The sequence below is a fragment of the Malurus melanocephalus genome, unplaced genomic scaffold (assembly GCF_030028575.1).
Source record: "Malurus melanocephalus ecotype Western Australia unplaced genomic scaffold, MMel_1.1 scaffold_482, whole genome shotgun sequence".
NCBI lineage: Eukaryota > Metazoa > Chordata > Aves > Passeriformes > Maluridae > Malurus > Malurus melanocephalus.
Genome location: NW_026623714.1, coordinates 84892 through 108061, shown reverse-complemented (window position 1 = coordinate 108061; position 23170 = coordinate 84892). Strand labels below are relative to the sequence as shown.

The 23170-nt window shown below is 42.8% G+C and overlaps 1 protein-coding gene across 1 annotated transcript in view; it reads left to right on the top strand.

Annotated features, from left to right (window-relative positions):
• The window catches only part of GALNT10 (polypeptide N-acetylgalactosaminyltransferase 10), a 72898-nt gene that overhangs the window by 23323 nt on the left and 26405 nt on the right, over nt 1–23170 (top strand). The window contains exons 2-4 of the mRNA XM_057380917.1: nt 13884–13986; nt 14579–14717; nt 17743–17909. Coding sequence (XP_057236900.1) covers nt 13884–13986; nt 14579–14717; nt 17743–17909 — 409 coding nt within the window. The remainder of the gene's footprint in view (nt 1–13883; nt 13987–14578; nt 14718–17742; nt 17910–23170) is intronic.

The following is a 23170-nucleotide window of genomic DNA, read 5'->3' as shown; positions in this document are numbered from 1 at the left end:
TGGGAGGGGAGAACAGATGTTTCTGCCTCCAAAAGATGCTCCAGGCTTTTTGCTGCAGGAGATGGTCAGCAGGCTGTCAGAAGCAATCTTTATGGGCAGGCTGGTCTTTCACAAGGAGATGTGTTTACAGAGCATGAAATGAACATTTTTGCACAGAGGCAAATAATTGCTTACAACGGAGGCTTTAGTAGCAGATTTGAAGCTTGAATGGTTATTAGTAAGGTCAGCTGGAGCACACACGATGTCCATCTCCTGAGCAAAGTCGTTCAGAACTTTTTAACTGTTCTTTTATGCGGAAAGGTTTTAAAATGTTGTAATGTTCACGCCTTGAGCTTGTCACTTTCGATAAAAACTTGTGATACGCTGTGTTGCTACATCTATAGATATGGTATAGCTCCTTCAAAATATTTTTTTGAATAGAAAACTATTTTTTTTTACTTGTATGAAGGGAAGGGGGAACCCCCATGCCCATTATCTTAGTCTTGAATTATTTTCTAGCAGTACCTCAGCACTGGCAGGGCTTTTAAGAGTCTTTGCACAAAGTGTGTGTGAAACAGGCTGTTGTGATGAGCAAAAGGGATCTCTGTGAAAGCTTTCTGTGGTCAGGAGATGGGTCTGAAGGGCAACAGGTCTCAGGTGGTGCTGGCTGCCCCAAAATGCTCTGGTTAATGCTCTCACTCCTCAGGTCAGAGCTCTTCCTTGGGCAGTAATGAAAAATGGTTTCCRAAGAATGGCTATTGGCAAAATTAATCAGATTGATTCTTCACTTATGACACAGATCAAGACTTGAACTTCAGTCTTCCATGGTAATAAGACCAGTTCATCATCACTAATTGCATCTCTTTGTTCCCGGCAGTTTCTTCAGCCTCCTTACTCTCCTTCAAGGTCACTTCCTCACTCAACAGATGTGCAAGCCTGACAGAGCGTTTAAATCCCACAGAGCTTGAGGTAGAGGAAGTTTTTGTTGAAGCAGTTCTGTTTGATTGCAGTTATGGTCACAGAATTGGGGAAGTGACTGATGTGAGCTGTGAGTGCAGACAAACGTCAGAGCACAGGGAGCCTCTGGACACCACAGCWGGAAATGCTGCTTAAGGCTGGAGTGCTCCATTTTCTAAACATCTGGGCTGCTTCAGGAAGGGAAAAAATTGTCACCAAGGCTGTCGTGAAAGCTTCTTTAAAATGCTGTGTGTTACACCCATGATCTTCCCTTTGCTTTTCTATAGGGCATCATTCTCCAGAGGCAGTGGCTCTTCTTCCTTTGCTCACATTGTGCAGAGCAGCCTTCACCATAACCCCTTCCAGCAGATTTCTCCTTGTCTGTGCTGAAAGCCAGTGAACATGGCTCTTAAAAGGAACATCAGAGCATTGCCTGAATACTCCCTGAACAACTGTCCTTGAGTGCAGGGGAATGCACAGAATCTAGGATACAAGTGGTGTCTCACTTCCTGTTCCCATTAAAAGGAGGCTTTAAAWTAGTTTATGCTACTCTGTACAAAGCTGAACCAGAGATTCACCTTCAGAATTCCTCCAAAGAGGTGAAATGGAGCTCCCTGTGYGAGCTGAGCAGCAGCACTGTTTTGCCAGCGCTGTTTTTGCCATGAGGTGTTACACCATAAATTTTCAGAGGACTCCAGAGAGAGGAGCACACAATGAATTAGTCAGGCGCTCTCCAACACGACCTGCTRATAGCCTGCCCTCTCTGCAACAGCCCCAGCAGTGGGAACTTAATTCTTTTTTCCTGTTTAATGAGACTTGGTAGAACAAACACCTAAGCAAATCTGAGGAGTTWGTAGCTGTCATTCTCTGCTGCATCTCATGTATAACCATGCGTTTTATTTCTTTATTGATTTTTTTTTCCTTTTTTTTTTTGTCGATGCTTAAGCAGTATTCTTACAATATGAAGCAAGACTCATAAAAATACCAGATATAACATGTTCCAGTCAAATTGGGTACTTCTTTATTCTGGTATGAGAAGCTACAAAAACTGTATTTCAGAGGATGTCCTGCTCTACAGCAATTTTTCTCAGTCCCATGGAGCTTCATTATAGCGAGGTCAGATTATGCCGTAGAAAAGAGAATTTATATTTTATCATAGGGCTAACTTCTACGCTCTTGTAATGACCCTGAAGGACAGTAAATGCTCTAAATAATTCAGCTTCTTTGGAATTTAGTTCCACCATGCTATAGGAAGTAGAATAGATGTAGGAAAATAGAAAATATTGCGGTATGTTTTAATGTGATGCCTGAGGGATGCTCATGAGGATGTTTGGCTGCCATAACCCTATTCAGGAAGTGGACACTGAAAATTTCTGGAATTCAGTGTGTTCTCAAGGGAAACACCTCCCTTAAGATCCTTGTGATGAAATGAGACTCCTCACAGTCCAATTGCCTCTTGGCCCAAGGATATATTAATTTCTCATGTAGTTGAAGAGCCTCTTCCATAATTACATGTGTGGTATGTTTAATTTCATGTCTCTGCCTTTTCTTCTTTGCAGCAGTGTGGACAAGTGTGAGGGCTGTTTGTAATGCGCGTCCTTCCTTTTCTGCCCAGTCATCTCTRCCCTCATCAGCATTCATTATTTTGCATTTTTCTTTGTGTGATGTTTTTGTAAATATCTCAGGATGAAATTAGCTTTTTTCAAACAGCAGGACCAAGTTCCATACCGTCAYGATGATAGAACAGCTGCTGAACAGCTGCATAAAAAAATCATTGAAGTCTCACATTTGTATAGTTAATGCCTTCTTTACCCTTTGAATTGTATCCTAAATTTTTGATGCTTCTTTCTGTGGTCAGGACTGCCTTTGAATTTTAATCCCATTCTCCAGTTAGCAACATCAGCAGATTTAACAAGCCTGTTTTCCATTCCAGCATGGAAATCGATAGATAATTTTACAGGGTCTRGAAAGATTCTGGCACAGATTGTTTTGACACATGACCTGAATGTTTGCATCAGAATGTGTAAGTTTTGATTAGATTTGAGCGAATTCCAATTTGGATATTAACAGCAACAAGACTCGGTTTTACATCACTGAGTGACACCTCTCTTTCCTCTCCTGTCTCCCTGGTTGTTACCTCTCCCACAAAGGAGCTGCTTGTTTCTYCCTTTCTAATCCTGACACTGCTGTAGTTAGCAGCTGTTTGTCACTTTTGAGATGACATCCAAAAGTGATTTGTCACCTTCTAGACACATGCAATGTTTTGGTATCTGCATCCCCAGCCCTGCTCTTCCTCAATTCCCCAGAAGTGCTCGGCATCTTGCAGTTATTATTATATTATATATTAATATAGATTATCTGCCTTTCACAGGCAGCCTGACACTGTCAACCAGCTTCTTCCCAGACCCAACCAATTTATTTTTCCAGCCTCTATTTTCACCCAAACCAGGCTCAGTGGTCACTTCTAGAGGTCATTTCTAGAAGGAACCAATGCCCTACACAGAGTCCAACCCTCGATTCAGAACTCCACTGTGGATTTCTCCATCCTTTCCTGGCCTTGGGCAGCCTCACCCCATCCAGGGTGGTGGCATAGACAGTTAAACATCTTGGGATAGCATGAAGATGTGTGATAATCACAATTTCGTGCTGAGTTTGAAAGGAGGACAGTGAAGCTTCATGAGCAGCTTGCTTGGGAGGGGAGTTTGAAACTTGGGAAGTGCGATGAGATGATGCACAAACCGTGCCCAGGAATGAAAACTCTGCAGGGAGCTCTGCCAGGGCTTTTTGGGGAGGGAGGAGCAGGCAAAGGGTGGCAGACACTCTCTTTTGCTGGATACTTTTTTTTGGCACATCAGCTTTTAACTGCTGAGAAGCCTCTAAACATTTCTGGGAATGMAAGWTGTTTWTAAGGTGCCCAGAACTTGTCCATGRGATAACCTTCCCCAAGTGGTTCCTGGTGGGTTTTTCCTCCATGATGTGTGCATTCTCCAAGTCATCTTTGTGACCCAYCAGTGGTGACTTGGTTTCCTAGAAGAGGCTGATGACTGAATTGGGAATTTTGTGCAGTAACTCTGATTTTTGAGAATTAGGGARTTTTGTGCATTTGCTGGATGCCACATAGTGGTTGTCTGAGCAACAGTTAAAATAACWCCTTGGGAAGGAGAGGCCTGTCAAATGCTTTTTAGTGCTGATGTTTTCAGTTTAACRTAACACTGTCAAGAAGCATCAAGTTTGCCAAGAAGTTGGTAAGAAATGTAGTTTAAAATCTTCAAAAGAGCTAAAAGGGAAATAGGGGGATTCTGTTGCTGGAAACCAGAAAATTGTGGTTTTGCTGCATTGCTGCTAAGAAAAAGCTGTGCTGAGACTGATGCTGTTGGTGGGAATCAGGCAGCAAACCTGTTTTGGAGCCCTACCTGAAGTAATAATAAAAATTTATTGAAAACAATGATTTTAGTCTTTTTTTCCTAAACTAAAGCTGTCACGGTGGTTGTTRATTTCCCAGTGTCTGCAAGGCAAGTGAGCAGTGTCAGCACTGAAGGTACTGCATGAAAATAAAATAGAAAAATGCTTGTGATTCTTTTTTTCTTTATTGGAATAAGTGGGAACTATTTGGTTCAAGCTATGTGTAAGTATTATGCAGGCAGGATAATTGTTCCTGGTAGCAGGAGATATCCTCTGAAAATACCTGTAGGCCTCTTGATGGCTTAAGTTCTCCCCAAAATCCTTTTGGCTGGGTATTTATTGTGTCACCTGTCTGCATTTCCAGGGACAGTTTAGGGTTAAACCGCAGTCAGTCTGCTGAGCAAGGTGAGCTGGTACAGCRTGTCTGGGGATCATTCCCTGCTCAGGTGGATGCTCAAGGTGGATATTCTGACATCCTCTGGTTTTGGGTCTGGCTTTTCAACTATCTGGTTGGAGATATTTCAGTGATTTTATATGTAACTCCTAATGATGAGTAAAGGCTCAAGGGAAAAATAAAACTAAAATACAGATTTTATTTTTTTCCCCAATAGCTTTCAAAATTCGTCAGGGAAGGAACAGTTTCTAAGCATGAKATGCAGCTTGCAGTGGGAAGCACTGTGTCTGCTGACATAAAAMACACTCTCAGTACCTGGCACACTACAAAGTGGCAGCTACGGTTCTTATTCCAGTGTTTGAGTCATATCTGTCACGTAGGTTTTGTATGGATTGAATGTWTTTTTCCATAGCAGTGAATGTTGGGGCTTTTTTTTTAACTTTTTGGAGATTTCAGAAGAGCAGTATTAACCTTTCTGAAGCCAGTGTACTCTGCATGCTGACAAATCCTCACCCCTCACCAGGCATCAAACCTTCCATCATGTGCCCTTGAAATTTGTTTGTGTAGGTTTGGCAGCAGCCCAATTTCCATGAGGAAAGGTAAATATCTGATCTACACTGTCAGCTGTTGCAGACTGCAGCAGCTCCGTCAGGCTTATGGATGCCTTATGGTGCTCTGCCTGCTTTTTTGGGCAAAATCCTGAGCATTTCTGTTTACTATTATGAACTATAACTGTTGGCAAGCTTTCAAACTTCCTCGCTCATCTTGCCTCAGAAAACATGTTCTAGTGCAGTCTTGCTTGTGCCTTTATCACAAAGTGCAGGGCATCCTGACAGTATAGCCTGCACATTGGCAAGCCCCAAATGAAGTGTTTTTCTCTTGAAATGTCTGTTTCTGTGGAAAGTACACTGAATTCTTCCTTTGCATGTCTAGCAGGTAGATTTTGTCCTGTCCTTGCTTCAGAGATTGTTGGAGCATTAGCAGCCTTATCTTTTTTTTTTTTCTGTTTGATTTCTTTTTTTCTTTTTTTGTACCAGTTAATGTCAGTATATACCAGGACTTATACCCGGATTTCCCAAGGACCTTGTACCCAGCCAGGTGGATTTCATTGGACAAAGGGCACAAACTGCCATAGTTTCTTTCATCATTCAGATTTTTTTCTGTAAGCTGAACTAAATCAAATTTGCAGTCACACATTTGCCAGGTCCACCTACGTGCAGCACCACCTGAGTCATCATCTTATATTGGTGAAGTGCTGGGAATTTCACATCTGTGTAGGATTTCTGTGTTGAGGATATTCAGGATGCTCATTGTGATGTATTTTTAATGAGATTTCTGCTAATRTGATACAGGGTTTGCTTCTGTGCTTGTGTATAAAATATTTGGAGGTTGTATTCATCTGAGCAGTCCTTGATTGGCTTAACATTCCTGTAATCTGATCTAGAGTTTATAGCTCGAGTGCAGGGAATTCACCAAAATGATGGAATTAATAGGTTTTGTATCCTGCATTTTTATTAAATCTTAATGCAGATTATTCAAGTAYTTCTGCATATGCGACATAATCTGTAAGTCTTGCTGGAAAGTCAGATTTCAAAAGCAGTKCTCCAAAGTGTGTCCTGACAGGAATCCACTGCACCTTGTGGGCTGCTCAGTTGGGTTAAATGGGGTGTGGGTATCTGCAGACACATAGAAGTTTCTGCTTCAATCTCCAAACCAGCTTGCTCTTCCTTTCTGTGAATCTAGGGTTGTATTTAAGACAGCTTCAGCTAGCTCTGGATTCTGTGGAGAACACAGTGCATCTCTTGTGCCAGGAGTTGCAGTCCAAAACCCGCTCAAGGATGTGATAAAACACTAAATGTACTCTGGTTCCTTGGGAGAGCGCATCCAGTTTCAATCTTGCAGCAAGCTGTAAAGCAGAAAGGGAAGGAGGGAGGTCTGTAATCTTATTTTGAGAGGCAGTTCAGAGATAACTTTAGTCTACTCTTCATTTTKTGTGTTTGTTGTCTCCTGGCTGCTGTACCTCAGGCAAGGTGAGCGATGTGTTCTCTCCATCTCACCGGAGGGGAGCCCAGGGCGTGATGTATTCTTTGGGAATTTTGTGAAGTGTTTTGCTGTATCTTAGAGCAAGGTCAAAGAGATGTTCTCATTGCTTAAGGGGGAAACAAGGTGGTTCACCCCAGYTAAATGCCTGCAGGAGCTTTTTCCATGCTGTTCAGCACATTCCTGGGACAGGCTCAGTGTGGGAGGTGGAGCTGATCTGTCGATGGGATGGGCTGTAAACGTTTTAGTGAACAGAAAAGACRAGAAAGCTGCTGTGGGCAAATGAATTCTAGAACTAGGCCAGCTGGGGTTTTAACAGCTYGAAGGAAAGTCTGAGACTGAAACTGCTGTGCTTTCACAAGATGTGCTTCAATTCAGGRAAGAACTCGCTGCTTGGTGCTCTGTGCTGACCTTGGAAGGTGCTGTGCCTCTGCAGGCCTGGGCTGAATTAGTSAAACAGTGAGTTCAGAACAGCAGACATCCCAAAACTATAATACTGTATCTAAAGGTAAGCAAAGAACAAAGTGTGAGGTGTTTGGTAGAGACAGATGACTAAGCTGGATGTCAAATCACTGTCCTCAGCTGATGTATGCAGACTTCAATCACTGGTGAATCATGACTTTTTGCTAGATGATTTTTTTTTTTTTTTTGTGCTAAGGGGTTTAGAGCAATTGGTGTTGAATAAAACCTGTTAAGTGAAGGAATTTGAAGGGATGGGGGGAGTCTCAGTTCAAACAAGTACTGTTCTAGCCCTTGATACACAAAGCTTTGTGCATGGAAAAGCAGAGTCAGCTGAAAGCAGCAGGGTCCCATCCACGAGGAGCTGGCATTCTGCAAGGAACAGATTCCTTTAATGGCTCTGCAGTTCCCAAACATCCCTGGGCATTCCGCTCTGCTCTGCCCCTGTCTGCACTGATCCCTTCAGCTGGTTCTGCTCCAGCTGTGGTTTCATTCCCTGACACGGAGTAAGGACTAATCCAAGAGTGTCCTGAAAGAATCAGGCAGGATATTTCCGTACTCCAGAGCCTGGCTTCCTCAAAAACAGACACAAATCTGAATTTCAGTGTCAACTGGAGTTACAGGTGGRAAAGAAAATRATGGCCAGGTGGCAGCATAATTGGGGAAGTTTCAGGTCTGGCTCAAACCTGTTGCTTGGGTCTGAGTCCCAGCAAGCTATGAAGATGAACTCAGCTTTTTTGTCTTTGAAAGCACTTAAAAATTCTGCATGATGTGGTGTCATTTAGTACTGCGTTGCCTTTTAATAGTTCCTGAAATGTTGAAGGTATGGATTATGTTAATGTACCTTTTAAATTTTTCATGGACTGCAATAGCTTCAAAAATTAACCTTTTGAAAACACTTGGGTAGATCATACAACAGGCTTTTTGCAGCTTTTTTTTTCTAGTGTGCTGCCTCCTGTTCCAGTAAATGGGGAGCTTTGATTGACTGAGGTTKTGCTCAGCTTCCTGACCCAGGAGCAGCCTCCAGCTGATGTTGGTGATATTTTTATTTTTCATTAGCTCATCTGAAAGTCTCAGCTGTTTTCCTGCCAGCACAAAGGATGGAGGCTGTTTGTGCTGTGCGAGTACTGTACCAGTTTGTTGTTCAACACATGCTAATAGAGCTCTGGCAAACCAAGAAAAAAACTGCATTTCTTCATGGTGAAATATTTTTTCTGCCTATTTATTCATGAAAAGGTTACCTGCATTTAGCATGGATGGTCCTACCATCATTAAAACCTGCACTGCTTGCTGCAGTGATGGTGGAGTCCTCCTGGTTTCTGCTAGACCTGGCTTCCCTCACATTTTGTTTCCAGGAACACCTCAGGAATTGTAGGGTTTGGAAGATTGGGAAGAATCTGCCTGTAGATGTTTTCAGTTTCTGCTTTGCCATTGTCACAGAATGTGACAATGAGGTTGTACCCAAGTGTGTGCTCTTGAGTGTTCCACYGAGTTCACCTCAGGTTGCAAGTTCCTTTAATAAATAGAAGAATGGTTCCTATTTGCTCTGCTTTTCACTGTTGTTTTCCTTATTTTGGCATCTTTAACATCTTGTTGTAGGATATAAGTGCAAAATAGACTTGCTGAGGYGCAGGGGTAAATGAAGAGGTCTGKGRTGGARCAGATGTTCCCTCTGACACTGTCTYMRAAGGTCATGGGTCTGATCATAGCTCCTTGGTTTGAAAGAAAATAATAAATCAGCCAAACAAATGCTTGAACAGGGTTTGAGATCTGTACAGCATTATGGTTAATGTATATGCTTCAGCAAATCTTTTTTCCTCTKGTGTAGAAAACTCTTGGCTTGTGTCTCCATCCACACTTTTTTTTTTTGGCTGGAGCCAGGCACACTAAATAGTGATTAAACAAAAAATTAAAATTCCATTTTTGTGCATTTGGCGTTTGAACGCTGATCAATTGCTTTGGCGGCGCGTTAAGTAACAGCGTGGTAGACAACAGAAGGGGCTTATTTACAGCAATCTGTCTAAATCCATTTTCAATGTATTGCTTAATATGCCTTTCTACTTTAGTTCATTTTCCGTTTTTAAAAAATGAAGGCTGGAAGCAGGCAGGAGAACAGTTTAAGATATTGCTGGAGAAGTAATCACTCCTTAGTGGTAAACAACTTCCAGTTCTTAAGTAAAAGAAAATGTGCTGGAGCTGAAATAGAACTTATGGGCTTGTTGTAGGAGTTAATGGATGGAATTCAATGGCTGCTGCACTTACACAGCCTGACTAGATGATCATAATGAACCCTTCAYGCTTTAAAATGTGCTTTTTACATGTTGTTTACAATTGACCATTTAAAAAAAATGGTATTTTTGCAAAGTGGGAAGCTAATGCAAAGATGAAAATTGCTGACCTCTTTTATAGGGACAGAAATCTGGTTCCATAACATCAGTTTACCCTAACCATGCAGAATGGACAGCTGCAATGTTCCAACAATGGTTAATGCATTCCACAGATAAAATGTACATCAGCAGGGGTATGGTGAAGGGTTTGGACAAAAATGTTCTGCCTCCTAGGATGCAGTTAGAATTAATGAGAAATTAGATAAGAGTGGAAATTGAGATGAAATGCAGCATTACATGTATGACATAGCTCCCCATAAATGAGATGCTTGTTTAAGAGTTAAAGCAAAAGTCAGGCCTGGGAAACTTGCTGTGTTTTGCAGATTSCTGTGATATCACAGTCTAGAGCATTTGTTGAAGGAGTATCATCAAGTTATGTAATTTGCATAATTGAGTYAAATCCCATGCAGCATCCCTGAAGGAAACCACTAAAAAAAGCAACATTCTGGTCCCTGTATGCTGTGTCTGGATTTCTAGAGCTCAGACATCTTTCACAAAGAGAGAGGGGGAAAAAAAAAAGTCAGAAAGAAGGAAAAGAGCTTTTAAGATCACATCAATGTCAGCAAGCTGCCCGTTTTCCCAGTGAGAGGACTTTGAGGACATATGTGCACATCTTCCCTCTGCCCGTGGTGGCATTGTGCCCGCAAGCCTTACACACAGTTCTGCTGATAGTGGTGGCAYGAGATAAAAACTGCAGTCGAGGAGGGGCAAGGCAAATGTTTTCTTATTCCCACTTTTTGGTAGCCTGCTGAAATGAGGTTGGTCTTGAGAGTGTGGTTCTTAACCAGAAATACGATGCTGATCAGGCTGCTGCAGCTGCACCTTCCCTCCAGGGCTGTGTGGATGCTGAGGGCTGGCAAAGTCACCGAGGCAAAGACACTGATATTCCTTTCCTAGCACTGAAAGTCTCTTCAAAATTAATGTTTGGACACTGTTGACRGAAGTTGTCAGTGACTCACAGCAGACTTTTCAGTTAGGGTGTTTTAATAGCAACCYGCAAAACCAGTGTAAGCATTGTGTGTTTGCTTGCGAGGGATACAGTTAGAAATATTCTAACCTCTTAACATTTACCCAAGGTGAATTAAATATAATGGAGGATTCCAGTGTTGCATAAACTAAGGTAAATTCTCTGCCCATGACCAAAGAAAACTCCAGAATGCAGCATGTCTGCCGTGACCTGGAGTTGTGTCTACCCTTCAGGATTCTAAAAGCCATGACTTTGGAGGTTTATGTTGATCCAGAAGAGGTTCATGTTGTGTTTGTCCTCTTTTGGTGTTAGTTGTACAAGGCAGAAACACCATGAGCACCTAATACTGGCTCACCCTGCACAGTTCTCATTTCACTTTGTCCATGSCAGCATGAGCAAGTGTTGATCCTTGTTGATCCTCCAAGACTGAGACTGGACAGAGCCTGTTCCCCAGGACTGTAGGATCAATAACTCTTACTCCTTGTACCTCTGAAGCCCCAGAGAGGTCTCATTAACTGGTGTATGTGTTTCATGGCTTTCCCTCTTGCTTAATTTAAAGTTTACAAATTACCAACATGTGTGGCCTTGACAGGGTTAACTTAACCCAGCTCACGGGTGCTTTTGTGTGTAAATTTATCTGGGACTGAGGGAAGTAACACATTTGTGTGCTTGACTTTGCACAGTCCATCTGCCTGATTGCTACTGTGTGTAATACACTGAGAGTCTGTGATTTTTTTTTTCCTTTTTTTTTTTGTTTCCCTTTGTTTTAACAGCCCTGGAGGATGGTGTGCTGCTGCCTGCTTTCCCTCTATCTCCGGGTTTAAATTGCTTACATTAGGTTGTAGCTCGCTCTGGGGATGTTTACATGCACACTGCTGACCCCTCTGAAGAATGGCTTGAAGCTGTGCAGAAAATTCACTTCCCTGTACACATTATCCTACACGGAGCACACAAACACAAGGATCAYTCCAGCCCAGAGCCTGGGGGTGCTCTCGCTGAGCAGGGATGGCTGCAACTGCTTTTTTATGGCTTTTAGGCTGCTTTGGCAGTACAGCTGTATAAAGGTGAGAGATGCCTTCTGAAACAGCCCAGCGTGGCTTTCTTCAGAGGGTTCTGGAGATGTTGGTGTGAATCCTTTGGGGGGTGTTTTAAACCTCTCCTGTCTACTGGGAGCTGTTGTGGGGGGCAGCTCCAGATCCATCCCAGTGGTGTGTTTTGGCAGGAATGTGTGCTGCCATCTGGGACACAGGCAGCTTTGTTCCATGGGGTGGGGGTGAGAACTGAAGTGAGAAAACTCAGGGGTCGAGGTAAAGAGTTTAATAAGTGAAGCAAAAACCACCCAGAGCAAAACAAAGCAGGGAATCCATTCCCAGCTTAGGTGGGCTGGAAGGTGTTCAGCCTTCCCAGGAAAGCAGGGGGGATAAATGCCATCACTGCAAACAACCCCTGCTTTATGTGACCCCACATGGTTTGATATGTTCCTGGGGTCAGCTGGGGTCATCTGTCCTGGCTGTGTCCCCTCTCAATTCCCCATGCTCTGCCAGCTTCCCCTTTGAGGGCAAAACAAAAAGACCTTGACTCTGGGTAAGCCCTGTAATGAAAACATCCCTGTTGTATCAACACTTTCCAGCACAAATCCAGATCACAGCCCTATTCCACCTCCTGTGAAGAATATTAACTCTACCCCAGCCAAAACCAGCTCAGAGAGCAATCCCCATGGACATCTGCAGCAGTGGACACGGGTTTTCCAAGGGATGTTTTCAGATCAGAGTTCAGAGGGAGGGGAGCTGCCTCTGCAATTCTAATTTAGGTCACCCAGGTCCCAAGAAGCAGTGGGGTTTTAAAGACTCCTAGCAATGCCCTGTTAGAGAGATTGGATGTGTTTTTGCTGGTGGGTCTCAGTTTTCCCCTTTTTCTCTGGGGTGCCTGAATTCCCCACTCGCTTTGTGGGGGTTTGGTGTGGGGTTCTGCGTTCCCATGTGTGCAGTGGGTGCTGTGAGGTTCAGAGTTGTGCTCTTGTTCTTCCTTTTGGATCCAGTCCAAATTGGACACTCTGGCCATGCTCTCCTTTGCAGGATGGTTGGTGTTTCCAGAGCAGCTGCCTTTAAGGGATTTTCACCTCAGCAAAGGGCAGGAGGGRCAGTGGCATTGTCAGCAATTCCCCTGGAGTGTGCATTCAGTCCAGAGCATTATAAACAAGAGACAAAAGAGACTTAAAATATTGAGATTTCAGACTTGCCAGTTGTTCCTGTGCCCAGTATGATTCTTGTGCACAAGCCTAGTGCTCAGAAAGTTGGCAAAACTCTCCTGGCAAGGAGGTGCTCTGGTCTGTGAGAGCTTTCCAGGACTTTTCCTGGTGGAGGAGTATCCTGGCAAGGAGAGTGGTCAGTGAGCTGGCCTGGCAAAGAATTGTTCTTGCAAAACAGGCAAAAATTTCTCCCAGAATAGCAGTGTGCTCGTACTGGGAATGATTAGAAGGGTGGCTTTATCTCCAGGCAGGAATGAGCAGTAGTGTTTAATGGGACAGCTGGAAAATCACAGGGCAGGTTAAACAAATCAGTTTGATATTTATGTTTGGTGAGTTATGGTGAGCTCTTCCCTGACAGAAGAGTGTGGTTCATCAGCAGCTCTGCTGCTCTGGGGCTGCTCTTGACTTTTCCTGCATTATGTGAATCAGTGAGGCTTTAGCARTGCCTCTCATGAATCCTCTTTCCTCAGCAATTGTGAGTTTCCAGCCCGTGCAGTCAGAGGTGAGCTGGAAATGTTGGATTACTGGSGATCTTCATTTCCTGACTTGTTTTCAAAGCACGCGTGGCTTTTGAATTTCAGGAGCAACRTAATGAAATAGAAGCTCTAATTGGGTTCAGCAGCAAGAGTCTTCACAAATGACCTTTTAAATCTTATTTTGATTTTATTCAGGTGTAGTAGCATCTCATTAATAATGATCCTGCAATAGGTCTCTCATTACATCCTATTTAATTAACAAAAAGGCTGTAAGATGTATTGGATGTTTTCAAAGTGAAAATGGGAGTTTTTAATAGATTCCCTGATTAAGAAATACTGTTCTGCATACATGATGGTGCCCTGGAAAAATATCACTTAACAGCCATAGATAAAGTACTGTTCTGAGACAGGCAAAACTCACTTCCTCCCTYACCCCTTTCAGGCTAAAAACCACTTGCTTGTGATGATCCTGCCTTAAGGGAGATGTTTAATTTCCTCCTACAGGAAGGGGAGGAAGCTAAGGAAAGGTTTCATGGTTGTGTATTTATTACAAATCCAACTTCTTGTTTAAAAGGCATCATACRTGAGGCTGAAGAAAGACCCTTACTTTGCTGATGGACAAAGGAAAAAGGACTGGCACAACAAGGAAGCCATAAGGAGGGACTCTGAGCGTGTAGGTATGTGATATTGCTGTAAATATGTATTAATTCAGGTTATAACTTAGTTTGATTTTATTTGGTGGGCTGAGTGTAGAACAACATGTTCAGCTTTAGGGTCAAGGTGATGTTCTTGACAYGATGCAGCATTAAAGCCAATTCATCTGTTAATCTTTTAACTGTGCTAATCCAAATTCAATTCCTTTTCCCCCAATTCCACAATAACCATTTTGAGGTGAAAATGTATCAGTTAAATCTTGGTGGTTTTATGACAGGTGGAAAATTGATTTCTAAGAAACTACCCCCCCCCCCCAAAAAAAAAAAAAAGTACATATTCCTCTCCCAAAAATGGGAGATCTAGAAAGGAAGAATAAGAAAAATGTTAAAAGGAAGACTTTTAACTTCTATGATTTTCACAGCTGAGTGGTTTGTAGCAAAACTGCTTATCAGGTAAAATGGCTAAATTGACATGGTTGACACAGAGCACAAAACTAATAAAGGAATGTTCAGAGGACTATAAGATGCTGTTCTTTTTTGCTATATGGATTAGTTTCTGGCCTGTTAAGCACTAATTAGCAGTAATGATCTGTATTTACTTTCTGTCTATCTGTAGGAAATGGAGAACAGGGAAAACCTTACCCAATGACTGATGCAGAGCGAGTGGACCAGGCATACAGGGAAAATGGCTTTAATATCTTTGTGAGTGATAAAATTTCTCTGAATCGTTCCCTTCCAGACATCAGGCATCCAAAGTGAGTATACAATTTGCATTTCTACGAGTGAAGGTTTGAAAGCCCCTCCTAAATTAACACATCTGCAGGAATGTGTTCTTTTTAATTATGGACTGTTGTACCTTTGCTCATCAAATACAATCCTTGCACAGCTGGGTCCTGATGTTTCCTTAATAAAGGACAGTGTATAGTAATTTCAGTGGGAAACAGAAGAGATCCAATCTGGGGAAAAAAAAAAAATTTTTTAATTCCAAAAGACTTAAAGTTACCACAAACTTGCCACCCTGCTCGGAAGAGATCTTGAACATAACCCAGAGGTTCCAATTCTTGTGTTGGCCATTAGCTGGAAATGACCATGGGATGCTCAGGACCAGTACAAGATGTGAGTAGCTTCACTCAACTACATATGAGGAGTTTTATCAGGTTTATGGATTATTTTCTTGGACATCTTCCTCATAAAAACAGCCTCATCAGGGTTTACAAGCAGTTTACAACTAGTTGCAACTCAGTGCTGACTTTGGAGTTCACCTGGTTTTGGACATTGTGCTGTAGGATGGTGTTGAACTGGATTTTGTTYGAGCCAGAAGTTTTTCAGTAGCAAAAGTGCTTTAAAAAGTGTATAAACCCTYGTTTATACAAAGCTGAGAGGTTTTTAAATAGTTTGTGAGGTTTTTAATCTGAAAGCATTGTCAGACATTTGAATCTAAGCTGCTTTTGTAAAGCTGTGTTTATCACAATTTASTAAATCTGAATTCAACATCTACTTTATTCATGAGATACAAGTTCCAGAAGTCAGGTTTTATAATTTGTTAACTGCACAGTTGAGATATTACCTCTTCAGCTGTCACAGCAAACTAATCAAATACCCTGGCTTGACACCCTTTCTCARTATACACACATAAAACAAAGCAGTGAGTGTAGCTCCATAAATATTTTAGGCATGCAGCTGAAATGTTTAAACATTGGGATAAATCAGATAACTGAAGATGTTTGTGGATCAGCCCATGCTCAAGTTCTAGGAAATACAGTTTGAGTTTACTAATCTRAATTCCACCTGGCCTTCATTTACAGGGGCTGCCTTGGGCTCTGGGAACTTAAACATCAGATAATGCCAATATTTTGTTATCTGAGGGTTTAATGTGTTACCTCACATGCCCCAGTGTTTCCTGAAATTGCTGACTCGGTGTTCTGCTATTTAAACTTCTTTAAAATGTGAAACTTTTGAACTCCAGCCCCAGATAAAATTAATAAGTGAAGTGTGTGGGACACCAGCGACTTAAGCTGTGAATAATGATGCTGCTGCAGTGGTTTGCTTGTTGCTTGACACATCCTTTCCCCCAGTGTAGCAAGTTGTGATTTTGGGGGCCTGGAGAAGAGGATAAACATGTGCCTAAGGAATGCTAGAATTAGCTGGGCAGAGTGCAGCGTCACCCATAGTGGGGAAATGCAGTAAAGGAATTCACGACTGAAAGAGCTGCTGTGCATTCGCTGTGCCCATTAAAAAAAGATACACCATAATGGTATGGTTTGTGTTAGTTGGGAGGTTGATGAGGGCAATTTATTACAAAGTTAGGCTGAGCCCTAGTCATAAAGTCACAAGGCCATAAAGGGTATTCCAGAACGAAGGGAACAGTGTTTTAGAGCCTCTTACATTCAGTGAGGTGACAGAGACTCTGGAGATGTGCCCACAGACAGCAGTGAGTGTGAGGGGAAGGTGTGCTGGGGAAAAATGCATCATCTGTCCTGCCCTGAGCTTTGGGGCCACAGCTGGGCTTCTCCCTGGGGGGAAAGGACAAAGATGTGTGGGATGGCTTGTGTGGAYTTTTATATAGCAAATAATGTGTCACCTCTGCTTTCTGTTAATTGTGGGACCCGAGGAGCTGTGCTGGATCTGCCTGGTGCACACATACAATTGTTTGTTCCAACAGTCATGTCTTCCCCTGATAACATTTTCTTTAAGTGCCTCTAGGGTTTTTAATATTAAATACTAATTTTGCAGGTCTTGTAAAGCAATTGTAGATACAGTAGCTGGAGGGAAGCAATTTCTCTCCACGCTTAATGGTTAAACTTAATAGCTAAAGTTTCCCACTTGTTAAAGTTAGTCAGAAAATGAGAATTCACATTTAGGAAGAGTTAGAAAAGATTCAAGGGCTTTTGGTTCATATTTGGAATAGAAGTGTAGCTAGTAGCTGTTGGGAGAAGGTGAGGATGGCTGGATGAGAGCAATCCCTGCAGCTTCACTTTSCATCTTTCATCTGTGCATTGCARCCCCAGCCTGCAGGCTCTTGGCAGMCCCCCAGGACAATTCATTACACCCAGAATAAGTTACTGTCCTCTCACACAGGCACCAGAGGAGCTTCCTGTGGCCACAGATGTATTGAGCTTGTGTGACATAGGTGCATCCTTTCCCTGGGAAAGGTACCAGGAAAAAGCTGCCGCTGCCAGAGCYGCTTTCATTCCTGCCTGCCCTTCCGGGGGCCAGGGGGAGGGAATTGCTGAGTGCATGGAATTGTGCACATAGGGACAGCCTCCCAGGGGCCTGGCAGGGCAGAGCCTGCACAGGAGCTTGGTGGCTGTGCAAGGGGCAGACTGGACACAGGGCAGCTTGTSCTGCTGGCACTGTCACTGTGCCCTCCACACACCCCCACTCACACTGCCACTCCTGCTCTGCTCTGGACACAGGGGGCTCCAGGAATGGAATAGATTTCTGATCCCTACTGAACAGCTATGGGGTGGTGTTTAACCACAGTAGGTTATTATGGGGCCTTAGATGTTCCCTGTTTGACAAGGTACAGAGTCCACTTATGGCCACACCTGCAGGAAAATAAACACTGCRCTTCACACTGCAGGGTTTTCCTTACCAAACTACCTTGAAACCAACCCTACAAGGCAGGGTTCATTACTCCTGTTTCAAAATTAAGATAATTAATGCGCTTTGCATCATTTTGAGGAGTAAAGAATGAACTAAGTCGCTTGCTGGTCATTAATACAGAAGTGCTGGTGTGTTTTGGCAGCACCTTTTGACTTGCTCTGTGTGTGTGTCCAGCTGCAGGAACAAGCTGTACCTGGAGAAGCTCCCAAACACCAGTGTGATAATCCCCTTCCACAACGAAGGATGGTCSTCCCTCCTGCGGACGGTGCACAGCGTCCTGAACCGCTCCCCTCCCGAGCTGGTGGCAGAGATCGTGCTGGTGGATGATTTTAGTGACAGAGGTACGAGGGTTTGTGTGTCACATCCCCACCGTGTGATCAATGCACTTGCAAATCTGTGTACAATGACCTTGGTCCTCTGCGTTGTCTGCAAAATATTCTGTATTGTCTGCAAAATATTCTGTATTGTCTGAAAAAAAATCTGTGCTTCTGTTTCAAATAGTGGTCCCATGAATTTGTGGCAGCATCTTCCTTTTAAAATTACAGAATCACTGTTGGGCATAGTGACAGCAGAGGCCACGTTTGAGATCAGAGGGGCACAGTATGRACMGTAAATGTCATCTCCTTCCCYGAAGAGATCAGTAAATAGTCGCCAWAAACTCCAGTGAAAAGCCAGAGATGGAAAGGATAATCACTCAATAAAAATCTCCTATTAWTTTTTTTTTATCGGGAAGTTACTCTGACAGGATAAAACGTTGGAGATCTCTGCTGWACCTCACGCTGGCCTTTCACTCAAGGGTTGTCTAAACAGACCTCTAGAACTTTAATAACTCTTTTAAAGAATAATCTTCAACAGCTTGACCTTCCCTGGCAAGGAAACGCTCTCTTTTTCTTTTGCCAGCATTTCTTGTGTGCTGACCTGTTCTGGAGTTAAATATGCTGAGTTTTGCCAGCTGCCCTTGAGGTGCTGCTGAGGTTTCTCCCTTGCTCTGCTATTTCACTGCTTTTTGGGAATGGTGATACTGGTGCTGATCCACCAGCTTCTCTCACCCCTGTGTCTCATAGATGGAGAATCTTTGCTGCACATGAAATAAAGAGGATTTTGGTAATAATAGAAAYAGTAAATGTGGAAACCTGGCTACTGCAAGCAGTGTTTTTCCTGACAGATGTTATTTTCATATGTTTTTCATCTGGTTTTAAGCTTGAGAGCAAGGAAATTTTTGGTGTGTCTACGAAGAGGGCTGAGGAGTTGGCTAACAAAGTGACAGTAGAGTGAAGACAGATTTCTGGGTTAGTTGGTGGCTTCTGTGGTCTGCAGCAAACCTGAGGGGCAGCTGTGGCATTGCATTATTGGAGCTCCAGGACAGATGAATCATCATCTGCAAGTGTCAGCAGCCATTTATTTCTTAATTTGTTTGAAAGAGACAACTCTGTGACCTTTAGCAATAAACATTTTTCATCCAAAAAATGCTGTCCCGATGACAGCAAATCTTAACAGGGAGCAGCGAAAGCTTTACGAGTCATGTTTTTTAAATGTTTCCTTTGCTTTGTACTTGGAAAGTCAAAACGTGCTGGAACAACTTGCTGTCTGGAATTTTTAATTTTTTTTTGTATGCCTGCAGTATAATACAAATGGTCCAAATCTAAAAAAAGTCGAGAGCCTTACCTCACCCAGATTTTGTGCTGGRTTCAGCCAGATTGCTGTGGGAAAGGCCCCTGGTCAGCGGGGTCAGTCGGTGTGGTGGCTCCATCCCCTTTGCCTTGAGGTGCAGATGATGTTGTCACCTCCAGCAGCTCTTCCCTGACACTTCAGTCTTCCTCTCTGGGGATTCCCTTGGTAGGCTTGGATTAAAAGGAGCTGCTTTCCATCACGTGCCCTTGGTCCCAACAGAGGAGATATTGCAGGGCTGGTTTTGCTTTCTCTGTTGGCAGCCTCTGCTGTCAGTGTAACACTGCATTAAGACTGCTATAATGCCTTTTTTTTTCCCCCTACAAACTTAGTTGAGATGTGATGTAAGAACTTCCTCCCCAGTTCAAAACAGTCAGGGGTTTTCTGTGCAGAAGAATACAGGTTATATTGAAAAGAGAGACACTAATTCAATGAAGTGTTGTTGGAGAGCAAGAATTACCCTGCCCAGGGTTGCTGCTTCTTCCTGCATGGTTCAGCAAAACTGTTGGAGAGCCACACATTGACCTCCATGGGTTTGATGAACCTCAGCTGGTGCAGGGTGCTCCAAAATARTGCTTGCCCTTCTGGATAAGCAGAAATCAGAATGCAATGCATGTGAATTACCACTCTAGAATTCCTGATYGTAAAAACTCYTAGCTGTRGCAGTCCTGTGTGARTTTGTGGCTTCACTTTTAATTTCTRTAGYTATTCTTTAGGTCTGAGCTCAGTTAAATGAAGCCTTTTCATATGCTGGCTTGCAGGGAACTAATTACAACCCTCAGAGCCTGTTGTTACCAGAATGGCCCTAAGTAAACTAAACTGGTTTCTCCATGTGTATCAGTTTACTCCTGGGGACTGTCATGTGAAATTTGTTTGCTTTTGGAATATCTAATTACCATGCTGCTGAGTGGGAATTTGTTTCTCTTCTGTCCCAGAAATGGGAGGAGGAGAAGTGGAATTGCAGGTCGGTTTGTAACCCTGCAGGTTTTTCTACCAGCTCTGATGACATTTCACTATTGATGGCAGGCAGCGAGTAACAGGCAGGCAGTTCATGGTTCTTCAGGGTCTGCTTCAGTCCCTGGACCTGCAGCCTGAATTGCTGTGGTGAGAAATGGAGCTGTTCAGCTCTAGTGTCTGTCTTGTACAAAATGAATTGTTGGCCTCCACCTAATTCTTGCAGCCTGTGGACGCCTGTGCTGTAAAAGCTGTCTCTGTGTCTGCATGAACAGATGTAAAGCTGTCCTCTGTYTCTCATTAATAAATGATCAGCCTTAAGCTGGAGGAACAGAGGATAGCACAGCCCATTGCAGGATGTTTGTCAGAATGTTCTTTTCTCTTCACCTGGTGTTTGGTAGCACAGCAGTGGAACATCAAATGCTCCTGGTGAAAGGCAGAAGGCAAACCCTTTGTTTTGGAGGAGAAGTCTCTTACAGGGGCAGGTAGGACTGCAACAGGTACAGGATCACAAATGGTTGAGTTTGGAAAGGACATCTGGAGATCATCTGATCCAACCCTTGTGCTCAGCTACAGCAGGTTTCTCCAGATCATATTTATTCACTCAAATTTTGATAATCTCCAAGGATGAAGATTCCATAATGTCCCTGGAGAACCTGTTCTGCCGTTCAGTCATTCTGTCAGTGACTTAGTTTAAAAAAACAAGTAATTAAAAAAAACCCTGTTTAAACAKCATTTCCTGTGCTTCAGTTTGTGCCCAAGGTCTCCCAGGTCCTTTTCTGCAAAGCTCCTATAACTTATCTAGGAAACACCTGTAAAAGAGTACCTCTAAAACAAACTAATTGTTTGCATTTATGTACTTCTGGAGCAAACTGATATCATGGATTTGTCAGCCTTTCCCTTAATGTCAGCCATAGTAGGATTTTTACCTTTTCRCCCTTTGCGGCAATGGAAATTTTAAAATTATTCAAGACATTTGAAGCTTACTGTGTGCAGGAGGCTGTGACTTAATTGCTGAATGTCATTTAAAAGAAACATCTTGTGGTGTACTTGGGACTGGCTGTGTGCACAGAGGAAAGGGTGCACACCACACAGGGTTTATCTTATTTTATGGCTGAGCTTGACAGAAATCAGTGATTGTGGCTAAGCGCTTAAATTTCACATAAAAGTCACGTTTCAGCATTCAGTTATTTGCATATTGAGTGACAGCCTGTTCTTACTTGTTTTTAAGATTACTTTGGTATAAATGACAGTGTTTTAGAACAAATGTTGTCCCTTGTTGAAGAAGAGAACTGCAGCATCAGTCATCTCCAAAGCATGAGTTACATGCAAAGCACTGTGTTGGTACAGTAATAAAGCTGGATGTGGCAGCCCTGAAAATACTGCAGTCTCCAAACATCAGGATTGTTCTGGAAGTGCTAACCCAGCTGGGCTTTCTGCCTTATGGTGTTGCATGCTTGTGCAGTGGCAAGATGTGAAAAYTGAGCATCCTTCCCAGAGTAACCAGTCAAAATCTGTACCTGTCACTGGGAGGCAACAACAGCTTTCAGCCGAAGTACTCAAGTGTATTTAGYCCAATATGACATTGACATTTGCAGAGTGAACCTTCTGGCTTTTGCATTAAACATGGTCTGGTTTAGGGAGTGGTTATCCAGGAGGCTGTGTGAACACAGCCGTGGCTGCAGTGGATTTCAAGGAGACAGTTTTGTTCTGAGGGGTGTGTGTGAGAACTCGTTTTCCCTTGGGCAGTTATTAAGGAGGTTATGGATTTCAGCTTCATCTTGCCTGTTACCTTGAACCTTATCTTAATTTGTGAAAGCTTTTTTTTAGGATTCTATTTATTTTTTCAGCCATTCAAATTGTTTTCCTGTTCCTTCCCCATTTTCCCTCCCTTTTTCCTTAGCTGTGTGTGTTCAGCAGGGCTTTGTGCAGTCAGACTTGGAGCTGCTCTTTGGTGTTTGGGACGCAGTGAATCACCATGAGCCTGGTGTGTGGCCACTGCTCATTTTGGAAAGGCTTTTAGGTCTTTTCATGGAGGAGTTCAGGAGTGTTTTCCCCAAGCAGTGTCATCTCAGCCCTGGTTTTTTTTTTTGACCAGCATCATTTGCCCTCTCCCGTCCTGTCCCTTTGTGCCATTGCACCACCCTGGACTTGCAGTGGACATTTAAACATTCTTAGAGCCCTTCCTTTCCCAAATCAGATGGAGACACAACCCAATCCAGCTTTTTCCCTGTGCAGATAAATCCCTGTGACATTTTAAACCTCTCTTTATATTGCAATACAAGTAATTCTGGAGGTACAGGATAATCTGAACGGAAAACCACATGTGAGAGAGGCAACTTGGCTGAACCATGAGCAGCATAATTCAGTCTGGAGGGCAGAAGTCACTAAGAAGTGCAGGGAAGGTGATTAATGTGTCATTTGGTGCAGCAGCAGGTATATAGCAAATACAGCTCTGTTCCATTAACCACATCTGCCAGGCCTTAATTGAAAGAAATCATGTTCTTAGTATCTGAAATAGAAAAAGGTTTAATACTTGARTTCTTTTTGATCTTTAAATGGAACAGTAACGGATTTATGCAGCTAAAGAGATTATCTTTTCATCTTTAGGCACATGCACTGTAAAAGTTTTTTTTTTTCTCTTAAATGCACTAAARTGCATCTGGTTAGTACATCTCAGAATATGGAGTGCCTGTGCTTAGGACAAAGTGATGACAGCCTTTCCTGCTGAATTATCAATATGTTTATCTTAAACCATGAAATATGGAGAAGAAAAAGCCCAGCTCTTTTGGGCCAACTGTGCTTTTCCACAACCTTTTTTTAAGTGTTGCTTTCAAGGTCTCTTGTAGAAGTTATTATAACTATTGTCCCAAACAACTGATAAAAAGATTATTTCTGTAAATTAAGTCACAGAATATAGAGGGTTGTTTTCTTGTTAGAATTCATTGCAGACCATCACTGTTTAGATTCATAAATAATA